The sequence below is a fragment of the Lissotriton helveticus genome, chromosome 5_1 (genome assembly GCF_964261635.1).
Source record: "Lissotriton helveticus chromosome 5_1, aLisHel1.1, whole genome shotgun sequence".
Taxonomy (NCBI): Eukaryota; Metazoa; Chordata; class Amphibia; order Caudata; family Salamandridae; genus Lissotriton; species Lissotriton helveticus.
The window spans coordinates 1,993,600,599-1,993,617,029 of record NC_136065.1 but is presented as its reverse complement, the minus strand read 5'-3'; the positions used below and the strand labels follow the sequence as shown (position 1 = coordinate 1,993,617,029).

At 44.4% G+C, this 16,431-nt stretch overlaps 1 protein-coding gene across 1 annotated transcript in view; it reads left to right on the top strand.

Moving 5' to 3' along the window:
- LOC144752838 (E3 ubiquitin-protein ligase TRIM39-like) overlaps positions 1-16,431 on the top strand; it is a 745,961-nt gene that overhangs the window by 127,101 nt on the left and 602,429 nt on the right. The window contains exon 2 of the mRNA XM_078640678.1: positions 2,447-2,542. Coding sequence (XP_078496804.1) covers positions 2,447-2,542 — 96 coding nt within the window. The remainder of the gene's footprint in view (positions 1-2,446; positions 2,543-16,431) is intronic.

Genomic DNA, 16,431 nt, shown 5'->3' with positions numbered 1-16,431 from the left:
TGGCTCGTGCAAGGGCTCCTTTTGCTCGGCTCTCCCTGTTAATTTGTTGGTTCGCCCACATCTGGTTTCAGATGGTTACGTAAAAGACTGACTGTTTTAAACGCCTGTACCCTCAGCATGTGTTGTACCCAAACTACTTATCCCAGCAAGCTTGTATTTTAGCAACAAAGGCATCTTTCATATCTTTGCTATCACATTTTCTGATTACAAATGTGTAACATTTCTGTGTATGTCAAGTGCTTGTATATGATGTTTACATGGCTTGTGGGACACATAAAAGTATGCAGGCGCACTTGCCAAGTCTCGCAGTTCACTTTTTATCCATTTCCACTTGGAGGCTCTCTTCCTCCCTGTTTAGGCATGCTTTCTCATCTCGACATTGCTTTGTATATCAAAACGAATGCCCTAATTCCATTCCACACCACATACATCTACTCCACGCCATAACTCCAAGACATGAACATTGACAATGCCTATAGCTCTCGGGTTGCCAAGATCTATTGGAAATCTACGATGGATCGCACACCGCTAGCCTCTCCTCCGGATCGCCCCTAAGCACTCTGGTATGTGAAGTGCGTGTAGCTTGAAGAGTTAAAACAAAGTTCGTAAGTGGTTCACCAAAGTTGGTGCAAGTAATTACTTATTGTTCCCAAGATCTCTAGACCCGAGACATGGCCCGGGTTTTGGGATAGTTTCCCTCATCAGTAGAGAAAGTATTTGGGGTGGATGAGAAGGCCCCCAAGTAACCGTCACAGGCCTCGATGCCCCTCTGGCGTGCAGGTGCGTCTCCAAAAGCTCGTCAGCTTGGGGGCTCATGGGAGCCCTTTAACAGAAATCTACGATGGATCGCACACCGCTAGCCTCTCCTTCCGGATCGCCCCTAAGCACTCTGGTATGTGAAGTGCGTGTAGTTTGAAGAGTTGAAACATAGTTCGTAAGTGGTTCACCAAAGTTGGTGCAAGTAAGTACTTATTGTTCCCAAGATCTCTAGACCCGAGACATGGCCCAGGTTTCGGGATAGTTTCCCTCATCAGTAGAGAAAGTATTTGGGGTGGATGAGAAGGCCGCCAAGTAACCGTCACAGGCCTTGATGCCCCTCCGGGGCGCAGGTGCGTCTCCAAAAGCTCGTCAGCTTGGGGGCTCATGGGAGCCCTTTAACAGAAATCTACGATGGATCGCACACCGCTAGCCTCTCCTCCGGATCGCCCCTAAGCACTCTGGTATGTGAAGTGCGTGTAGTTTGAAGAGTTGAAGCAAAGTTCGTAAGTGGTTCACCAAAGTTGGTGCAAGTAAGTACTTATTGTTCCCAAGATCTCTAGACCTGAGACATGGCCCGGGTTTCGGGATAGTTTCCCTCATCAGTAGAGAAAGTATTTGGGGTGGATGAGAAGGCCGCCAAGTAACCGTCACAGGCCTCGATGCCCCTCCGGCGCGCAGGTGCGTCTCCAAAAGCTCGTCAGCTTGAGGGCTCATGGGAGCCCTTTAACAGAAATCCTTCGCCCCTAATCCTTTGATGGTGCGGGAGTTGCATGGATAGGCCCTCAAGGAAAAACTTTGAGGGAGATTGCATTGTTATTTCGGTTCGATACCCAGAGCTGGCAAGGACAATTCTCTTTGGAGTAATTAAATCATTCTTCCTAGGCTCATGTATCAATTACGGATGTATGACGTTACAACGCATACTTTTACAACGCATGCCTTTACAATGCGGTATTTACAACGAATACCATTACAACGCATAGTGCTTTGGGGTGCTGGATAGTGAATAGTTTAATTTACTATTCCAACTCCAGACCCCGTGGACACTAGGGAAGGTGTTGGACAGTAAATGAAATGTATTTAATATCCTAGAGCGCCCCCAAGCGCAATGCGTTGTAATGATTTGCGTTGTAAAAGTTGCGTCGTAAAGGCACTGCGTGGTAAAAGTTGCGTTGTAAAGGATGTTTCCCTTAGGGGCGATCCGGAGGAGGGGCTAGCGGTGTGCGATCCATTGCGGTTGATTCTACAAATGGGCTCTCTTGAGCCTTTAATCTGACGAGCTTCTGGATGACGCACCTGCGTGCCGGTTAGGCATCAAGGCCTGTGACGGTTGCTTGGCGGCCTTCTTTTCCACCCCAAATACGTTCTCTACTGATGAGGGAAGATATTCCGAAACCCGGGCCATGTCCCGGGTCTAGAGATCTTCACAACAACAAGTACTCACTTTCACCTACTGAGGTGAACCACTCATGATCTATACGTACCAGAATCCTTAGGGGCGATCCGGAGGAGGGGCTAGCGGTGTGCGATCCATTGCGGTTGATTCGCCAAGATCTATTGGCTTTGCCAATGCTTGTTTGAATAAGTGAGATGAATATCAAGTGATGGCTGGAATGACTGAATTTATATCTGGTATGGTCAGTAACTTTAGCTTAATCACTAAAATCCTGTACTTTTATATTCCCAGAAAACGTTGCAGAATAGCATCATTCAAATGAAAACATATCTAGAAGATGTGAGGAGATTAACATCAGAAGAAAATGAGAAAGAAACTAATTTGGAGGTGAGTGACAAGGGGCCTCCTGAGGTGGGTAATGTTTTGTTGCCTCTTTAGGGTTGAAGCAGAAGGATCTATGTCAGACTTATTTATAACCCTTTGCCTGATGCACGGCCTGAGCAGGAGATCGGAGTTTATACAGAGAGCCTCACTGCTGTACAGGGACATCTGAAATCCAACCTGGGACAGTAGATGGAGAATTCTACAGGGACATAATTACTGCTATAGACAAGGTACCTCTTCCTATAGATTCGTCCACTCTTAAATATATCCCAGTATGTCAGTCTAGATCCAGAGTATTTTGCCAGCCCTGGATGTCACACCAAGAAGTCAGTTTCTTTCTCCCATACATTATTTTTTTCTCAACATTTGGTTATTTTGTCCTCTTTTATTTTTGCCTGCATTCAGGTCCTGTTTCATATGCGGACACAACATGGCAGTCTCCTATCCACATGACCGATGTTTGTGGTGGGTTGAGTCATATTACTAGAGAGGTAGGCTACCGTTGTGGCCTTGCCCATGGGAGCGAGATGTGAAACGTAAGAGCTGTCTTTCTCCATCTGAAGAACCGCACATGTGATCCACTGCCAGATTAGCTGTTTCCCTACTCCTTAGAGCATTAGAAAGTTCCAGTACGCATTGGTACCTCAGGTGATCCTCTGTAGACATTAACCCACTGCTGTGGCTATAAGTACAACAATGACCTCTAGATTTGTACCAATGAATCTGGTACAGAATAAGAGCTAGTCATGCCAATGCTAAGGCCCTGGCTGGAACATGTCTGGTGCTAACCACTCTTCTTGCTCAAGGCACCGGTGGTCACGGCGTCTTCTGTGCATGCAAGTTGAGCTTTTTTTTAAAATTTTAACTTTAAAAAGCATTCACCGGAATCTGTCAATATTTTTTAAATGACCGTTGGTTTGACAATCATTTCTAAACTTGCCAGGCAGGGTATTCTGGAACTGGCAGACGTTAAGTCCTCCGCCAGTCCAATGTAGAATACTCTGTCTCGCAAAATTTGAATCCAGCCCTTAGCCTCAAATATGGAAGTCCAATATCTTCAGTGGAGCAAGGCAGCAGGCTGCAGCCGATGAGGGCTCCACGAGGCCGGATTGCTGTTGGACGTGATACTGCTAAATTTCCTACCCATGGAAGTCATCTTGCCAGCTGGATCCTTTTGGTACCTTCTGGCAAGATTTATGTGTTCACTCTTAAGCACTTAATCACTTTTTTGGAGCTCAGCGCTTCAGAGAGCAAACGCCGAACATCAGCAGCACTGTTTACATTACTCGTCACATGGAGGTTTTGTAATGAAGTATGAAATCACCAAAAATAGAGGTTTCCTTTTGGTATGGCCTTATGAGCTTTTAGTGCTTCAAATCAGAATCATGGCAACTGTTATGATTGGCTTCCTGCAATCCGTGGTGTCTGTGCAGACCTCGGCTCAAACGTCACAGCGTCCACTCGCTTTGAAAGCCAGGAAGGTGGGTGTGCGTCAGGACATGTGAAGCAGATCATAGTGTGAGGAGCACAGACTTTAATGGGATCTTTGGATTTCTCAGGCCTTAGTCATAAGGTAATGGCTCAGCGTTTCCTGGTCATTTTTAGTGCTAAGGATCAAAGCGTGGTGGACTTCAAGGGAGCAGGTAAGTGGAGGGTCTGGAAATACCCATTTCCAAAAACTCTATTACATGGATAATTTATATTTTTTCAAACAAACATAAAGAGCCACAGTTTGATCTATCGTTAAGACTTAATATCGGTAGCATCCAACATCAGTAACATTTGACTTCTGGTCTTGATAATTATAACACACTGGCTAGCTGATCAAAGAGGTGCGCCTTTGTGTTTGCGTTGCTATCTCTTTGCAAGGAGAGGCATCAGTTTAATTTGTATAACTCGTTTAGATAGCCAGAATGAAGAGCCAGTCCACTTTTTCTCCTCTACTGTTACACTCAAAGCAAACTAATAGGCAACTCTAATCCCACCAAAGAAGGAAAAGGATAGAATTTGTAAAGGAACATGTCTATCAGCAACTGAGTCTGGGAAAAAAGAAGTGACACATAAGTCTCCATTATCTAACTTAATTTGGATGTTTGTCACCCAGGGCCAGATGTAGGTCGCCAAATACCGGTCGGTAACGGCCGATTTCGGCCGTTACCGACCGGTATTTGGGATTTGACATGTAGGTGGCCTTTAAAGTACGGAATCGGTATATTTACCAATTCTGTAAAATACTGAATCGGTAAATTTGCCGAATCGGTAAATACAGATGTAGGTGGCACTTCAAACAGTGCCACAGGCCTTTACCGATTCGTTATTTACCATGTAATACTATTGCATGGTAAATAACAAATTCCAGTGTACATGCACATCTGTGCATGTACACCTGTGCCATGTGCCACACATACATGCCCTAAGGGCAATGATGTGTGCCACACATACATGCCCTTAGGGCATGTATGTGTGCCACATGGCACACAAGGCAAAATCAGGGGTGCATCAGGGTGTCAAAGTGACACCCTGTCCCCCTTGCAAATTCGGTATTTTTACCGAATCGGTAATTACCGATTCGGTAATTACCGAATCCTACAAATTCGGTAAAAAATACCGAATTTTTAACTACATCTCATTTACCGAATCTAGAATACCGAATCGGTAAAATTCGGTATTCTAGAGTCTGTAAATGAGAATTACCTACATCGAGCCCTCAGCGCTTTAGTCTAACCACAAACTCCATCCATAAGCAGAGAAGGGTTAACATTTCAAGGAAATCAAGAAGTTAACAATCTTATTTTAATCTATGTAACTCCAGAAGGAGTCACTGATGATTTCTCTTGATCAAGTTTGGTAAAGGGCCCCAGATAATATTCTTCCCTATGTTTAAACTTTCCAGCTCAGAACGTTGACTCCTTGGAATTTGATCTAAGAAGCAATCAGTTATCTCGGAATCCGATTCAGACTTCTCAAGTGGTCCCTTTTCAAAATGATCAGCATTCAGAAGAGAACGGATCAGCTTTACCCCATTAGTCATCTTAATTGAATATCCATTCTAAGTCTACAAGGAATTTATTATACTGAGTTTGTTTTTTTATTTATTTATTTTTTATTAACAAACAGAGACACAGAGACATTCAGTACATTGGTAGTACAGTGTAGCAAAAAGGGACTAAATGGATCATCCCATTACATCATACAATCTGTCACCCTATGGTGTTTGCCCTTACAACAGTAGTATCTACATGATTAATCCATACTCTATCACACGTTGCACCGTATAGACTCCCATTTCACCTCCTCTGTGCGCAGCCGCAACACAGACCCACTTGCGAGGTGTCTGACCTCGGTGTACTTCTTAATGGTACTCTACGTACTTAATTGCTCAGTTACTCCTTGTCCTTTGTCTCATGCACAGGGGTATGTTCGCCGTCAGTCTCACTATCCTTAGTTATCAGGTATGTCTGATACAGAGCCCAAAAATATTTGGGCCGGCTGCATGGGGGGAAGAAGCTTGCTGTAATTTTCTTTTTGTGTACTACAGTACATCATGTCCCTTGACCAGATTTCAATAGTGGGTGTCGGGCCCCGGTACCATCAAATTGCAACCCTTCGCCTGGCTAGCAGCAGGCCCATATCTACCAGTCGCCTGACTGCTTTTGGTAAATGCTTGGAATAACTTAATAAGGCCATTGTGGGGTCAGGTGCGAGTGTTGTATCTATGATGTCTCCCAACGTGTTGAAGACCAAGACCCAGAAACTGGCAATTCCCAGGCATGTCCAGGAGGCTAGGTGGATAAAATCCGCCAGGCCTTCACCACAGTGCTCGCAAGCCGCAGAGTACCTCAACTCATATCTACATAGCCTCTCTGGTGTATAATAGACCCTATTAAACATTTTTAAATGTATCAATCTATGTCTGCCATTAAGGGAGATACGTATTATGCTCTTGCAGCAATATCTCCAGGTATTATCGTCTAGATCTCTACTCCGATCAACCTACCAAGCTAGTCTAGCCTTTGTGTAATGATTCTCATGATATCCCTGGGACAGTTTATTAATAGTTGATACAGCCCTTGTTGGGGAGTCAGATTTTATTGCATAGGTGAGTGGAGTCAGAACAGGCGGCTCGGCTAGGTCACTTCCCAAAATCTCCATCAGCGCGTGCCGAGCTCTGTGAAACTGGTTTCTGTTCAGCATCGTGTCATTTCGGTCGGCCGTCCCAACATCTTCCCATTTCTTAGCCACACCTCCTGTGAACATGTTCCCTATCGTCAAAATATTTAAGAGCTGAGCGCCCGGTTCACTCCCTTATCTCTGCACGGAGGTAACCAAAGACACCAGTCCTACTGGGTCAACGGGGAGTATAAAATAGCCCCGGCTTGCAATTTCAGAAGGTGGTGCCAAGCTTGTGTAGTTGCATTAATAGAGTCCAAAATCCCAGTTCTGCGATCAGGCGTGTTAAACAGCAGAGCCGGCAGGGGGAGTGGTGCAGCTAAACACCCTCTATCTGAATATGGGGTGTGTCAATCGGGCCATGTATCCAATAATGAGCGTGAGCTTTTTGTGCCGCCCTGTAGTATAAGTCAAGATCTGGGGCACCCAATCCACCCATTGTGAATCTTAATTCCCAAATAGCGCACTGGCTCTGTTGTCCACTTCAGTGGATAGTCAGGCGTGATGGGCATAGTAGCAGGTGTAAGGGAAAAAATTATTGATTTTGTCCAATTAATCTTTAAACCTGACATTGTTCCAAATTTAATAACCTCTCTTAGCGTTGGTGATAAGTTGTGGTTAGGATCCCTTACATAAAGTACCGCATCATCTGCATATGTGGAAATGATCAATTCGAACCTCGGGAAGTGTATTCCTCTGTGTCTATGATATTCGCGAAGAGCGCAGGCAGATGGCGAAAGCATGGAGGAGAAAGGGCACCCCTGATGCTGTTATGTGGGAATCTAGGACCCTAGTGTAATTTTCCCGATCCATGCCCATATATAGATATAAATCACCCAGTCCTTATATAGGCATAGGAATCATTGCCTTATGTAGTCTTAGCCTGCGCAGCACAAATACGGCATGGCTACTTCCACTAAACTCCGAGAATCCACAACGATTTCTTGGAAAAACCAGCCTTCAGCAGTCAGGGACTTCCCCCTGCTAGAATACTAATTTATCCAAGAACTCCTGGAGTTTTCAAGGTATTGAGGCACTAATGACGATATGATGTCCAATCTTACATGAAACTCGGCACCTTCCAAGTATAAATATGCTTACATTTGCCCAGTCAAACACGCGGTGGTTTAGGAGCAGATCGACGAACTGCTTGCCCGACACCGTGCTGCTGCAAGTGCCGAAGGAAGCCGGCCCTCCAACTGACGCACTGAGAAGACGCTGTCTTTTCTCTTGCCGAGAAATCCAGCTCCGGTGTTTCAAGGCTACCCTTGCGGGTTGCTGGGAGATCGAGTCCTGAGAGAGAGATACTGTCGTATTGAATTTCAGTGAGCTTAAGTACACCGCAAGTAACTCTCATTACCACAGAATAGAAGTTGGCACGGAAACTGGAATACAAAAGATAAGTTTATTAAGACCCCATGGGGTGGTGGTACATTCAAACAACACCCTTCGGTAATGCAAGAAGTATCACACCGAACAGAAGGCACATGGTCCTTTTATACCCACACAGGGGTTTGAAAAATAGGCGGCACACACATAAGACGATTTTATGTACATATAAGGACGTTTTTGGAGCACATCCAACAAGTGGGAGGAGTTTAACAACTTGACCAGCTTGGGGCAACAGTGATTGATTAATAACAGATGTGCGGACCTAATATATAGCCTGTTGCTGGGCAGACCATGCGGTCAACTGGCGAGGATGTAGAACAAAGAGCATGGTGACCACGAGGTAGTGTAGAGACTCAAAATGGAGGCCGTGAATATAAAATGGCCTCTGAAAACCGTTCAACATAACAACGAAAAAATCGCGTAGCTTCAGCGAATGCTAACCTAATAACTGCCAATTTACAACAGACGATCCTTTTAGCATTTAGCTGAAGCTACCTCCGTACCTCGAATAGTCCTGATATACATCATTAATGTCAATAAGCATTATTTTAGCTATTTCTTGGTTCTTCATTTGTTGGGCTTTTATCTCCGCAATATGTTTCCTGGAAGGGATGCAGGCAGTGATACAAACAGAATATAGTGTGGGACCGCACTGTAAACATAAGCAGAGGGTAAAATATGTAGCAATTATTGCACATAGAATTGTCAATAATCTCCAACTCCAAGTGGTGAGCAATGTCCATATCCAACCCGAGAATGTCCATGTACCATTCCCAGGATGAATTTCAGCAGCAATTTTATGTAATTTAGAAATTGCACTATGTACTGAGGGCGAATTGTCAGGTGCAAACACACAGCAACTACTTTCGATAATGCGGCATGCACCTCCTCGATCAGCTAATATAACGTCTAGAACCATTCGGTTCTGGAGCGCTACAATCCTAGTAATTTGAAGCTCCTCAGTGATATTTCCTAATGCCAAAGCAGTTTGATTAGCAACAGTTTCTACAATACGTGTTAATCGTCTTACTTTCCTACTATTCAAAGCAGCACCCTCAAAAGGAAATATGCCTAAATTAATATCAACATACTGTTGTAGTGATGTGTCTGTCTGGTCTACATTATCTATGCTTATAGTTCTCTTAACTCTATTTACAACTAATTCATGGAATAATATAATGTTTTTATGATACATTTTGGGTGCTATAAACACAGGGGGCAGTAAAAACGACACATAACATATCCCTGACCATCCCATTGGAAGTCGGTGATAGCCTCTATTCCCACAGATAAAGAATGTATTATGCGAAGTCACAAATGTAATATTATTCTTTCCGTCAAATGCTAGAACAGTAGTGCATTCACTTTCCCCAACCAGAATTGTTCCCTCATTTTTAATGCATAGATCTGCTTTTGCTTTAGTAACAGAAATTGCAAATAAATCAGTCATATTTGTTGTTCTTCTCTTGGTAAAGATGTGTGGTGAGGATGCATTGTCCGGTCGGTATTCTTCCCACTCCAATTTAGTCCCTTCCGCTTGTGGGTTTCCATCTTCATCCTGATGACAAACTTTGTTGAGCCGAAAGAGAAGCTCACCTTTTGATAGCCACCTTAACCCCTTCCATGCTCATGACGGAACGGTTCCGTCATGAGCTACGGTTGAGCTGTGCTCATGACGGAACCGTTCCGTCATGACCACGCCCGTTTCTATTACGGCCCAGCACCGGAGGGGGAAACGCGGTCGCGCTGAAGAGGTTAAAGTGAACAAAAGTGCATACCAAGCATAGCAAGAACCATTATGAGAAAAAGGGAGAGGAATAACAGGCGTTCCTCCTTCCTTTTGATAACCTGGTAACATTCCACACACCCAACAGTTTGTAGTGTTCTTAGTATTGTGCGTATAATGTAGCATCTGAATGAAAGTGTTATTTAAATAAGTCTGTCTATGCTTTTGCTCATGGTATGGAAGAGTAAAGTGAAAATGCTCAAGTGGAACAGGAGTAGTGGCAAGCAAATATTCTCGTGCTGGGGCCACTCTTACTGCAAACCAAGCTGTTGTTGCTATAACCATCATAGTAACAATCCGTGGCATACAGGACCTTCTGGCTTTCAGGAAAGCCATCAAAACCCACCTCTTTCAGTAATCTCCCCTTCTCCCTTCTGGTGCTTTCTTCTTTCTGCCTTCAGCTTTACTCGCAGCGCCGGGACGCCCCTTGGCTGGGGCAGCCGAGCGCTATATAAATCCCAATAACATAACATAACATAACGGCAAACCCTAAAACACAAATTATCTTCTTGTTCTTCATTTTGATAGCAACATAAACAAACTTTTCCTGCAAGAACATAGCAAATGAGCGCTGAGCCCAAGGGGCAGCCGTTGATTTCTTCACCGAGGGTCAAGACGGGTGTCACTACACTAAGCAAGGCTGATTCCCCCCCCTTGCCATTTCGGTATTCCGTTTCACTAACCCCGGGCGGTAGCTCAACCAGTCTTCTTTGCAACAGATAATTTTCTTTGTCTCAGGTGGTATCTCAATATTCCAGGAGTAGTGTGGTCCGGGAAGACTTCCTCAGATTTGTCTGGCGTGATGGCTGGACTCCTCTCCGTGTCCAAGATGTCTCGGTAGTCGGTCAACACAGCAGGTTTCACCAAGTCGGGGGAAACACGGCGGCAGTGGGTGGTGTGTATCCACCTTTTCCAGTTGGTCACTCGCACTGCTGTTCTTGTTGCCAGGAGGACCTGTTCCGGTCCACGCCACCTCGGCTCTAGACTGTCCGACCTTTTAAATGACCGGATCATCCCGTGGTCGCCAGGCCGATGATCATGAGCCTCACCCGTAGATCTGTCTGAGAGAGCTTCTCGAACCTGCTGATGAATACAAAGCAAATTATCTGTTAAGCGTACCAGATAGTCATTCATCAATATACAAGGTACATCGTGTACGGAGCGTGGTTTAGGAACTCACCAAATATTCATAGGCCTCCCAAACACCACCTCATAAGGTGTGAGACCAGATCGCGAATGAGGTATCGATCTAATAGACAATAACGCCAGAGGCAGAGCATCCGGCCATTTCAAGGACGTGGAGGCCACAATCTTCGCTAGCTTAAGCTTCAGAGTAGCATTGTATCGTTCCACCAATCCTGCTGACTGCGGGTGAAATACAGCATGACATTTTTGTTTTATTCCTAATCCTTTCAGGACATACTCCATAATTTTCCCCACAAAATGAGGTCCATTATTGCTCCACAAAAATTGACAAACACCATACCTCGGGAAGTACTCCTTTAGTAACACCTAGGCTGTAGTCAATGCTGTGTTATCTTTCGTAGGGTAGGCTTCTATCCATTTACTGAAAGCACATACCACTACTAGGACATACTTCAAATTGTTACAGCACTCAAGTTGGATGTAATCCATTTGTAATACTTCAAATGGTGCGGTCGGTGGAGTGAACCCTCCTGTAGGGGTGGGTGTCCCTTTTCCAGGATTATGCTGCAAGCATATCAAGCAGGACTGTACTACTGTCTTAGCTGTACTGGCAATCTCAGGATGCTCCCAAACTCATGCAAGCAACTTAGTAATTATGAGAGCTCCAACATGTGCCAGTCCATGCGCCATTTGAAGGCATTGGTTGTAAATAGGCCGCAGGCAATTTCCATTCCTCCATATCCTTGCTGCGCCAACAACCTTCATCATCCAGTACTCCTTCTTTAGACCGCTGCTCGAGTTCTACTTCAGAAGCAGATTTCTGTATGTCTAACACTTCCTCTCTAGCATCATGCCATCGCTCAGCTTGAGATATTACTACGTACATGGGGGTAACATTTTGTCGCCTCACAGTTTCACGAGCTGTTTGGTCAGCAAAAGCATGACCTTTCCTTATTTTATCAGTCACCTTTTTTTGTGCCCTGCATTTCACAATCGTTATCTTCTTTGGATACGTCAATGAAGTTAAAAGGTTGTGCACCAATTCTCCGTGCATTATTTGTATCCCATGTGATGTTAAAAACCCTCTCTCCCTCCAGAGTAAGCCGAAATCGTGCACCACTCCGAAGGCATAGCGACTATCTGTATAAATGTTTACACACAAACCAGCGCTAAGCTCGCATGCTCTTGTCAGTGCTATTAGCTCAGCTACCTGAGCTGACCTCTGTGGTATGCGAGCTGTCTCTACCACTGTCTCAAGTGTCGTGATCGCATAAGCTGCGGAAGTCGTACCATTTGGCAGCTTCAAACATGATCCATCAACCCACAGTTCCCGATCGACATCTGGAAGGGGCGTATCTTGCAAGTCAATGCGACCCTTTGTTTGTTCCTCAGTAAGAAAAATACAATCATGTGATTCTTTCGACTGAGATTCAGATGCAGGATATGGCAGCAAAGTAGCTGGATTTAAAGTCGCTCACCTCTTCAAGGTAATATGAGGTGCCAAAAACGTTAACTCATATCCTGTTAGACGAGCACTAGTTAAATGCTGTGTTTTCGTTTGATTCAACAAAGCATCTACCGCATGGGGTACTAGTACCAACAATTTGTGCGACAAAACTATTCCTTCACTCTGTCGTATAGATACAGCTATTGCTGCAACTGATAGGAAACACCCAGGTAACCCTCGTGCAACAGGATCAAGTACTGCTGAAAAGTATGCACAAGGACGCTGTTTATCACCGTGGGTCTGCACTAAAACTGACAATGTGCACCCATCTTTCTCATGTACATAAAGTGTAAAGGTCTTCGTATAATCTGGTGTGCCTAACACTGGTGCGGAACAAAGAGCTTGTCTTAACTGATGGAAAGCATTCTGACATTCATCTGTCCATGAAAGGGGAATCGGGGTGTCTTTCGCTAAAAGTGCTAGCAAGGGTTTCACGATATGTGAAAATCCTAATATCCATTGTCTGCAAAATGAAGTTAGACCAATGAAAGCACAAACATCTTTCTGAGTGGAAGGCACTGGTGTATCTAAAATTGCTTGAATATGATCTGGTGTCAGTGCACGCCCCTCCTCAGACAGAAGATGACCTAAGTAGGTCACCTTCGGTCTACAATATTTTAATTTCTTCTGTGACACTTTATGGTGGTGCGTGGCAAGGAAAGAGAGCAAGGATAAAGTACTCTCCTCACATTGTTCAGGCGTATTGGCTGCCAACAATATGTCATCGACATATTGAATGAGAGCCACTCCTGTCGGTAACTCGAATGAGTCAAGCTGCCTTTTCAATGCCTGACTATAAATACTTGGGCTCTCCGTATAACCTTGAGAACTCTACAAAATCTATACGATCGATTATTCAAAGTGAAACCGAATAAATATCGGCTATCAGGATGAAAAGGGATCAAAAAGAAAGCATTCTTCAAGTCTATAACGGAAAACGTAGTTGCTGTGGGCGGGACCAAAGTAAGCAGTGTAGTTATATCAGAAACCACAGGATATTGGGGCATCACAATCACCTCCCTCAAGTAAATGATAAAACGATAAGTCCTAGTATCAGTGTCTTTTTTCAAAATAGGAAGAATAGGGCTATTGCAGACATTGTAGAGGACTTCTTCCACAACTCCAACCGCAATCAAATCTCTAATAATGTGTGTCAGTGCTTCTTCTCCGTATCGTGAAATCTTATATTGTGGCACTCTGGGCAGCAAAGCACCCTCCTTGACACTAATATGCACTGGGGAAATAACCATCTGCCCTTCATCAGTATCAGAAGTGGCCCACAAAACACTCGGGAGTGAAGCTAATGCAGCATCTTCCTTAACAAGGCACGATCTCACAGTCATAGGATGATTCTCATTCAAGATAACGCGCACCCCTTCAGGAGAGCAGCGTATCGTAGCCCTAAAGTGCTTTAACATATCAAGACCCACAATATTGTCTGGTGTGTTTGGAGACAACAAGAACGGACAGGGAGCTGTAAACTTATCAATGTGGAATGGAAGTGGTTGTGACAATAGGCTAAGGGAAGGTGTTTAATCGAACCCTATCGATGTAATCGTTGTGCCAGACAGGGGAGCCCTCAGAACCAATTGTTTAGACAAGGTGCTACGAGTAGCTCCCGTATCAACCAGAAACCGATCAGTAGAACCCAAAACATGCGCTGTAACATATGGACCTCTCTGATCTACTGGAACTTCAAAAGATTCCATACCCCATCCTAGGTAATCCTATGCATAGGCAGCATCTTAAAATTCAGGAGGCACACAATCAGATATTTGATACTGGTTCCGCCTATCAAAGGTATTGTACCCATCTTGTCTACGCCCACTGGGTTCAAACCTAGCACGATCATTCGTACTCCCTCTAGGGCCTGAATATCCGATTCTGTTTCTAGATTGGCCTCGGCCACGTTGGTTTTGCTGGGCACGCAACACTGGACAATCAGAAATCCAATGCCCAAACTGTTTGCAGTACGCACACTGATCTGAACATAAACCAGTACGAGAATAAGGCGGGCCATAAGACCCACGTCTGCCTCTATAATTTCCTCTAGCGGGCGGGGCATAAGCCTGAGCCATCATAGCCTTTGTCTTTAAATCTTTGTTCTTTTTATCTTCATTTTCTTTGGCCTCCAACTCCTGCCGCTCATAATACTGAGCCATTGTTAAAAGGGAAGTGGGAGACGCGGTGGTCCACGAACTTTCACTAGCTTTCAAGCGCTTAGCAATTTCTGGTAAGAGGTTTGCTACATATTTATCAACAAACAGATGCCTACCCGTATCATCTGTTAACGACTGTCCACTAAAGTCAATAAAAGCTTCCTCAAAGCGTGTAAAGAAATCGGACTCTGCTTTCTGTTTACACAAAGCTAACATAGTACAGTCAATCTTTTTAGGTGGCATGAGCAATTTCAATTTAGTCAAAATAGCTACTGGAAGATCTAACATTACTTTGCACGGTTTACGTGCAGGCTCCCTATCTCTATCCGCTTGTTCCAAATCATTCCAATCTCCCCCCATTTTACTAGATCATCAGTTTTACGAATAGGCCTCCACTTATCAAGGGGTAATAGTAACCCAAAAAATAGGTCAATGTCAGCTAATGTCATAACACAAGAACTAATAGCACCCTCTACTTCTTCATAAAAGGCTGCTGGGTTTTTCCGCGGATCAGGCAGCGCATTCTTAAGGGCCATAACATCCGCTCTATTCCAAGGAGTGTAAACCCAATTATAAATAAAATAACCCTTTGCATGGGCAGACAGTTTATTATCATCCATCCCATTGCCTTTAGGAGGAATATACAAAGGTGCGGCTTCCCGCATGGGTTTTGCGTGTATTACGTGACTCTTATCTGATCCGAAGACAGATGCTTCCACTTCTTCGGTTGTCGACTGAAGCGCAACCGGATCCGCCGCCTTTTTCTCCTCCCGCAGTCACGTTGCGGAGTCTCGTACTTTAATCAGACGACGAACAAAATCAGTTGTCTCTGAGAGAACAAAAACAGCATTAAGCAAACTGATAATCATCTGTTACATCTTTAGGTTCCAACACAGGCGAATATTTCCTAAATCGTTCAATAACCTCTTCAGCCAAATGTTCCAAAAAATATAACTGCTCCTTTTCCGACCACCCTTTTATACCTGCTAAAACATCAAGGGCAGAATAAGGCTAATTTTACTGTCAACGGATCATAACTCAGAAGCACGAGAGGCAGAAAGCATGGAAAGCGTGTCCCGCGCCTTGTCCCGATCTTCAGAGGATTCTCCGGCGTCCGGGGCCGAAGGCATCGCATACGGTGGTGGAGAACAATCTAATAATGAAAAATCATCGGGAAGATTATTAAGGACAGGATAAAGAGGCAGTCGAACAGGGAATTGACCATTAATCTGTAAATTACGCTCCCTTTCCTCCCTCTCTTGTTGCTCACTTTTTTCTTTCTCCTGTAGCTGTAAAGCTTTGACATGGGCATCCTTCCGTTGCTCTTTATCAGCTAAGGCCTGCTCACGCACCGCTTTCTCCCACCTACGCATACAATCAAACATATCTTGTCTAGACCGACGCTTAAACAAACACTGTTCCACGTACTGAACCTTTCGTAAATCAAATGACCCATGCATTGGCCAGCGTAACTCAGGATCCTTTCTGGTGTATCGATGCCATAACATACTATACATTATGGGAGGAAGTCCAAATTTAACGTACATTTCCCTATTAGGTGTCCCCTCTGGGGGAGCCGGCTGTGATTCATTTAATCGTAAACTGGTACCACTACAAAAACAACACATCTTTCGAAGTGTGCTGAGAACAGGCATGTCGAAAAAATATTGCAAAATATGCAATAATATACGTAAAGTAGCACTTAAAGTATTTCACATACGTTGTGCCGTTC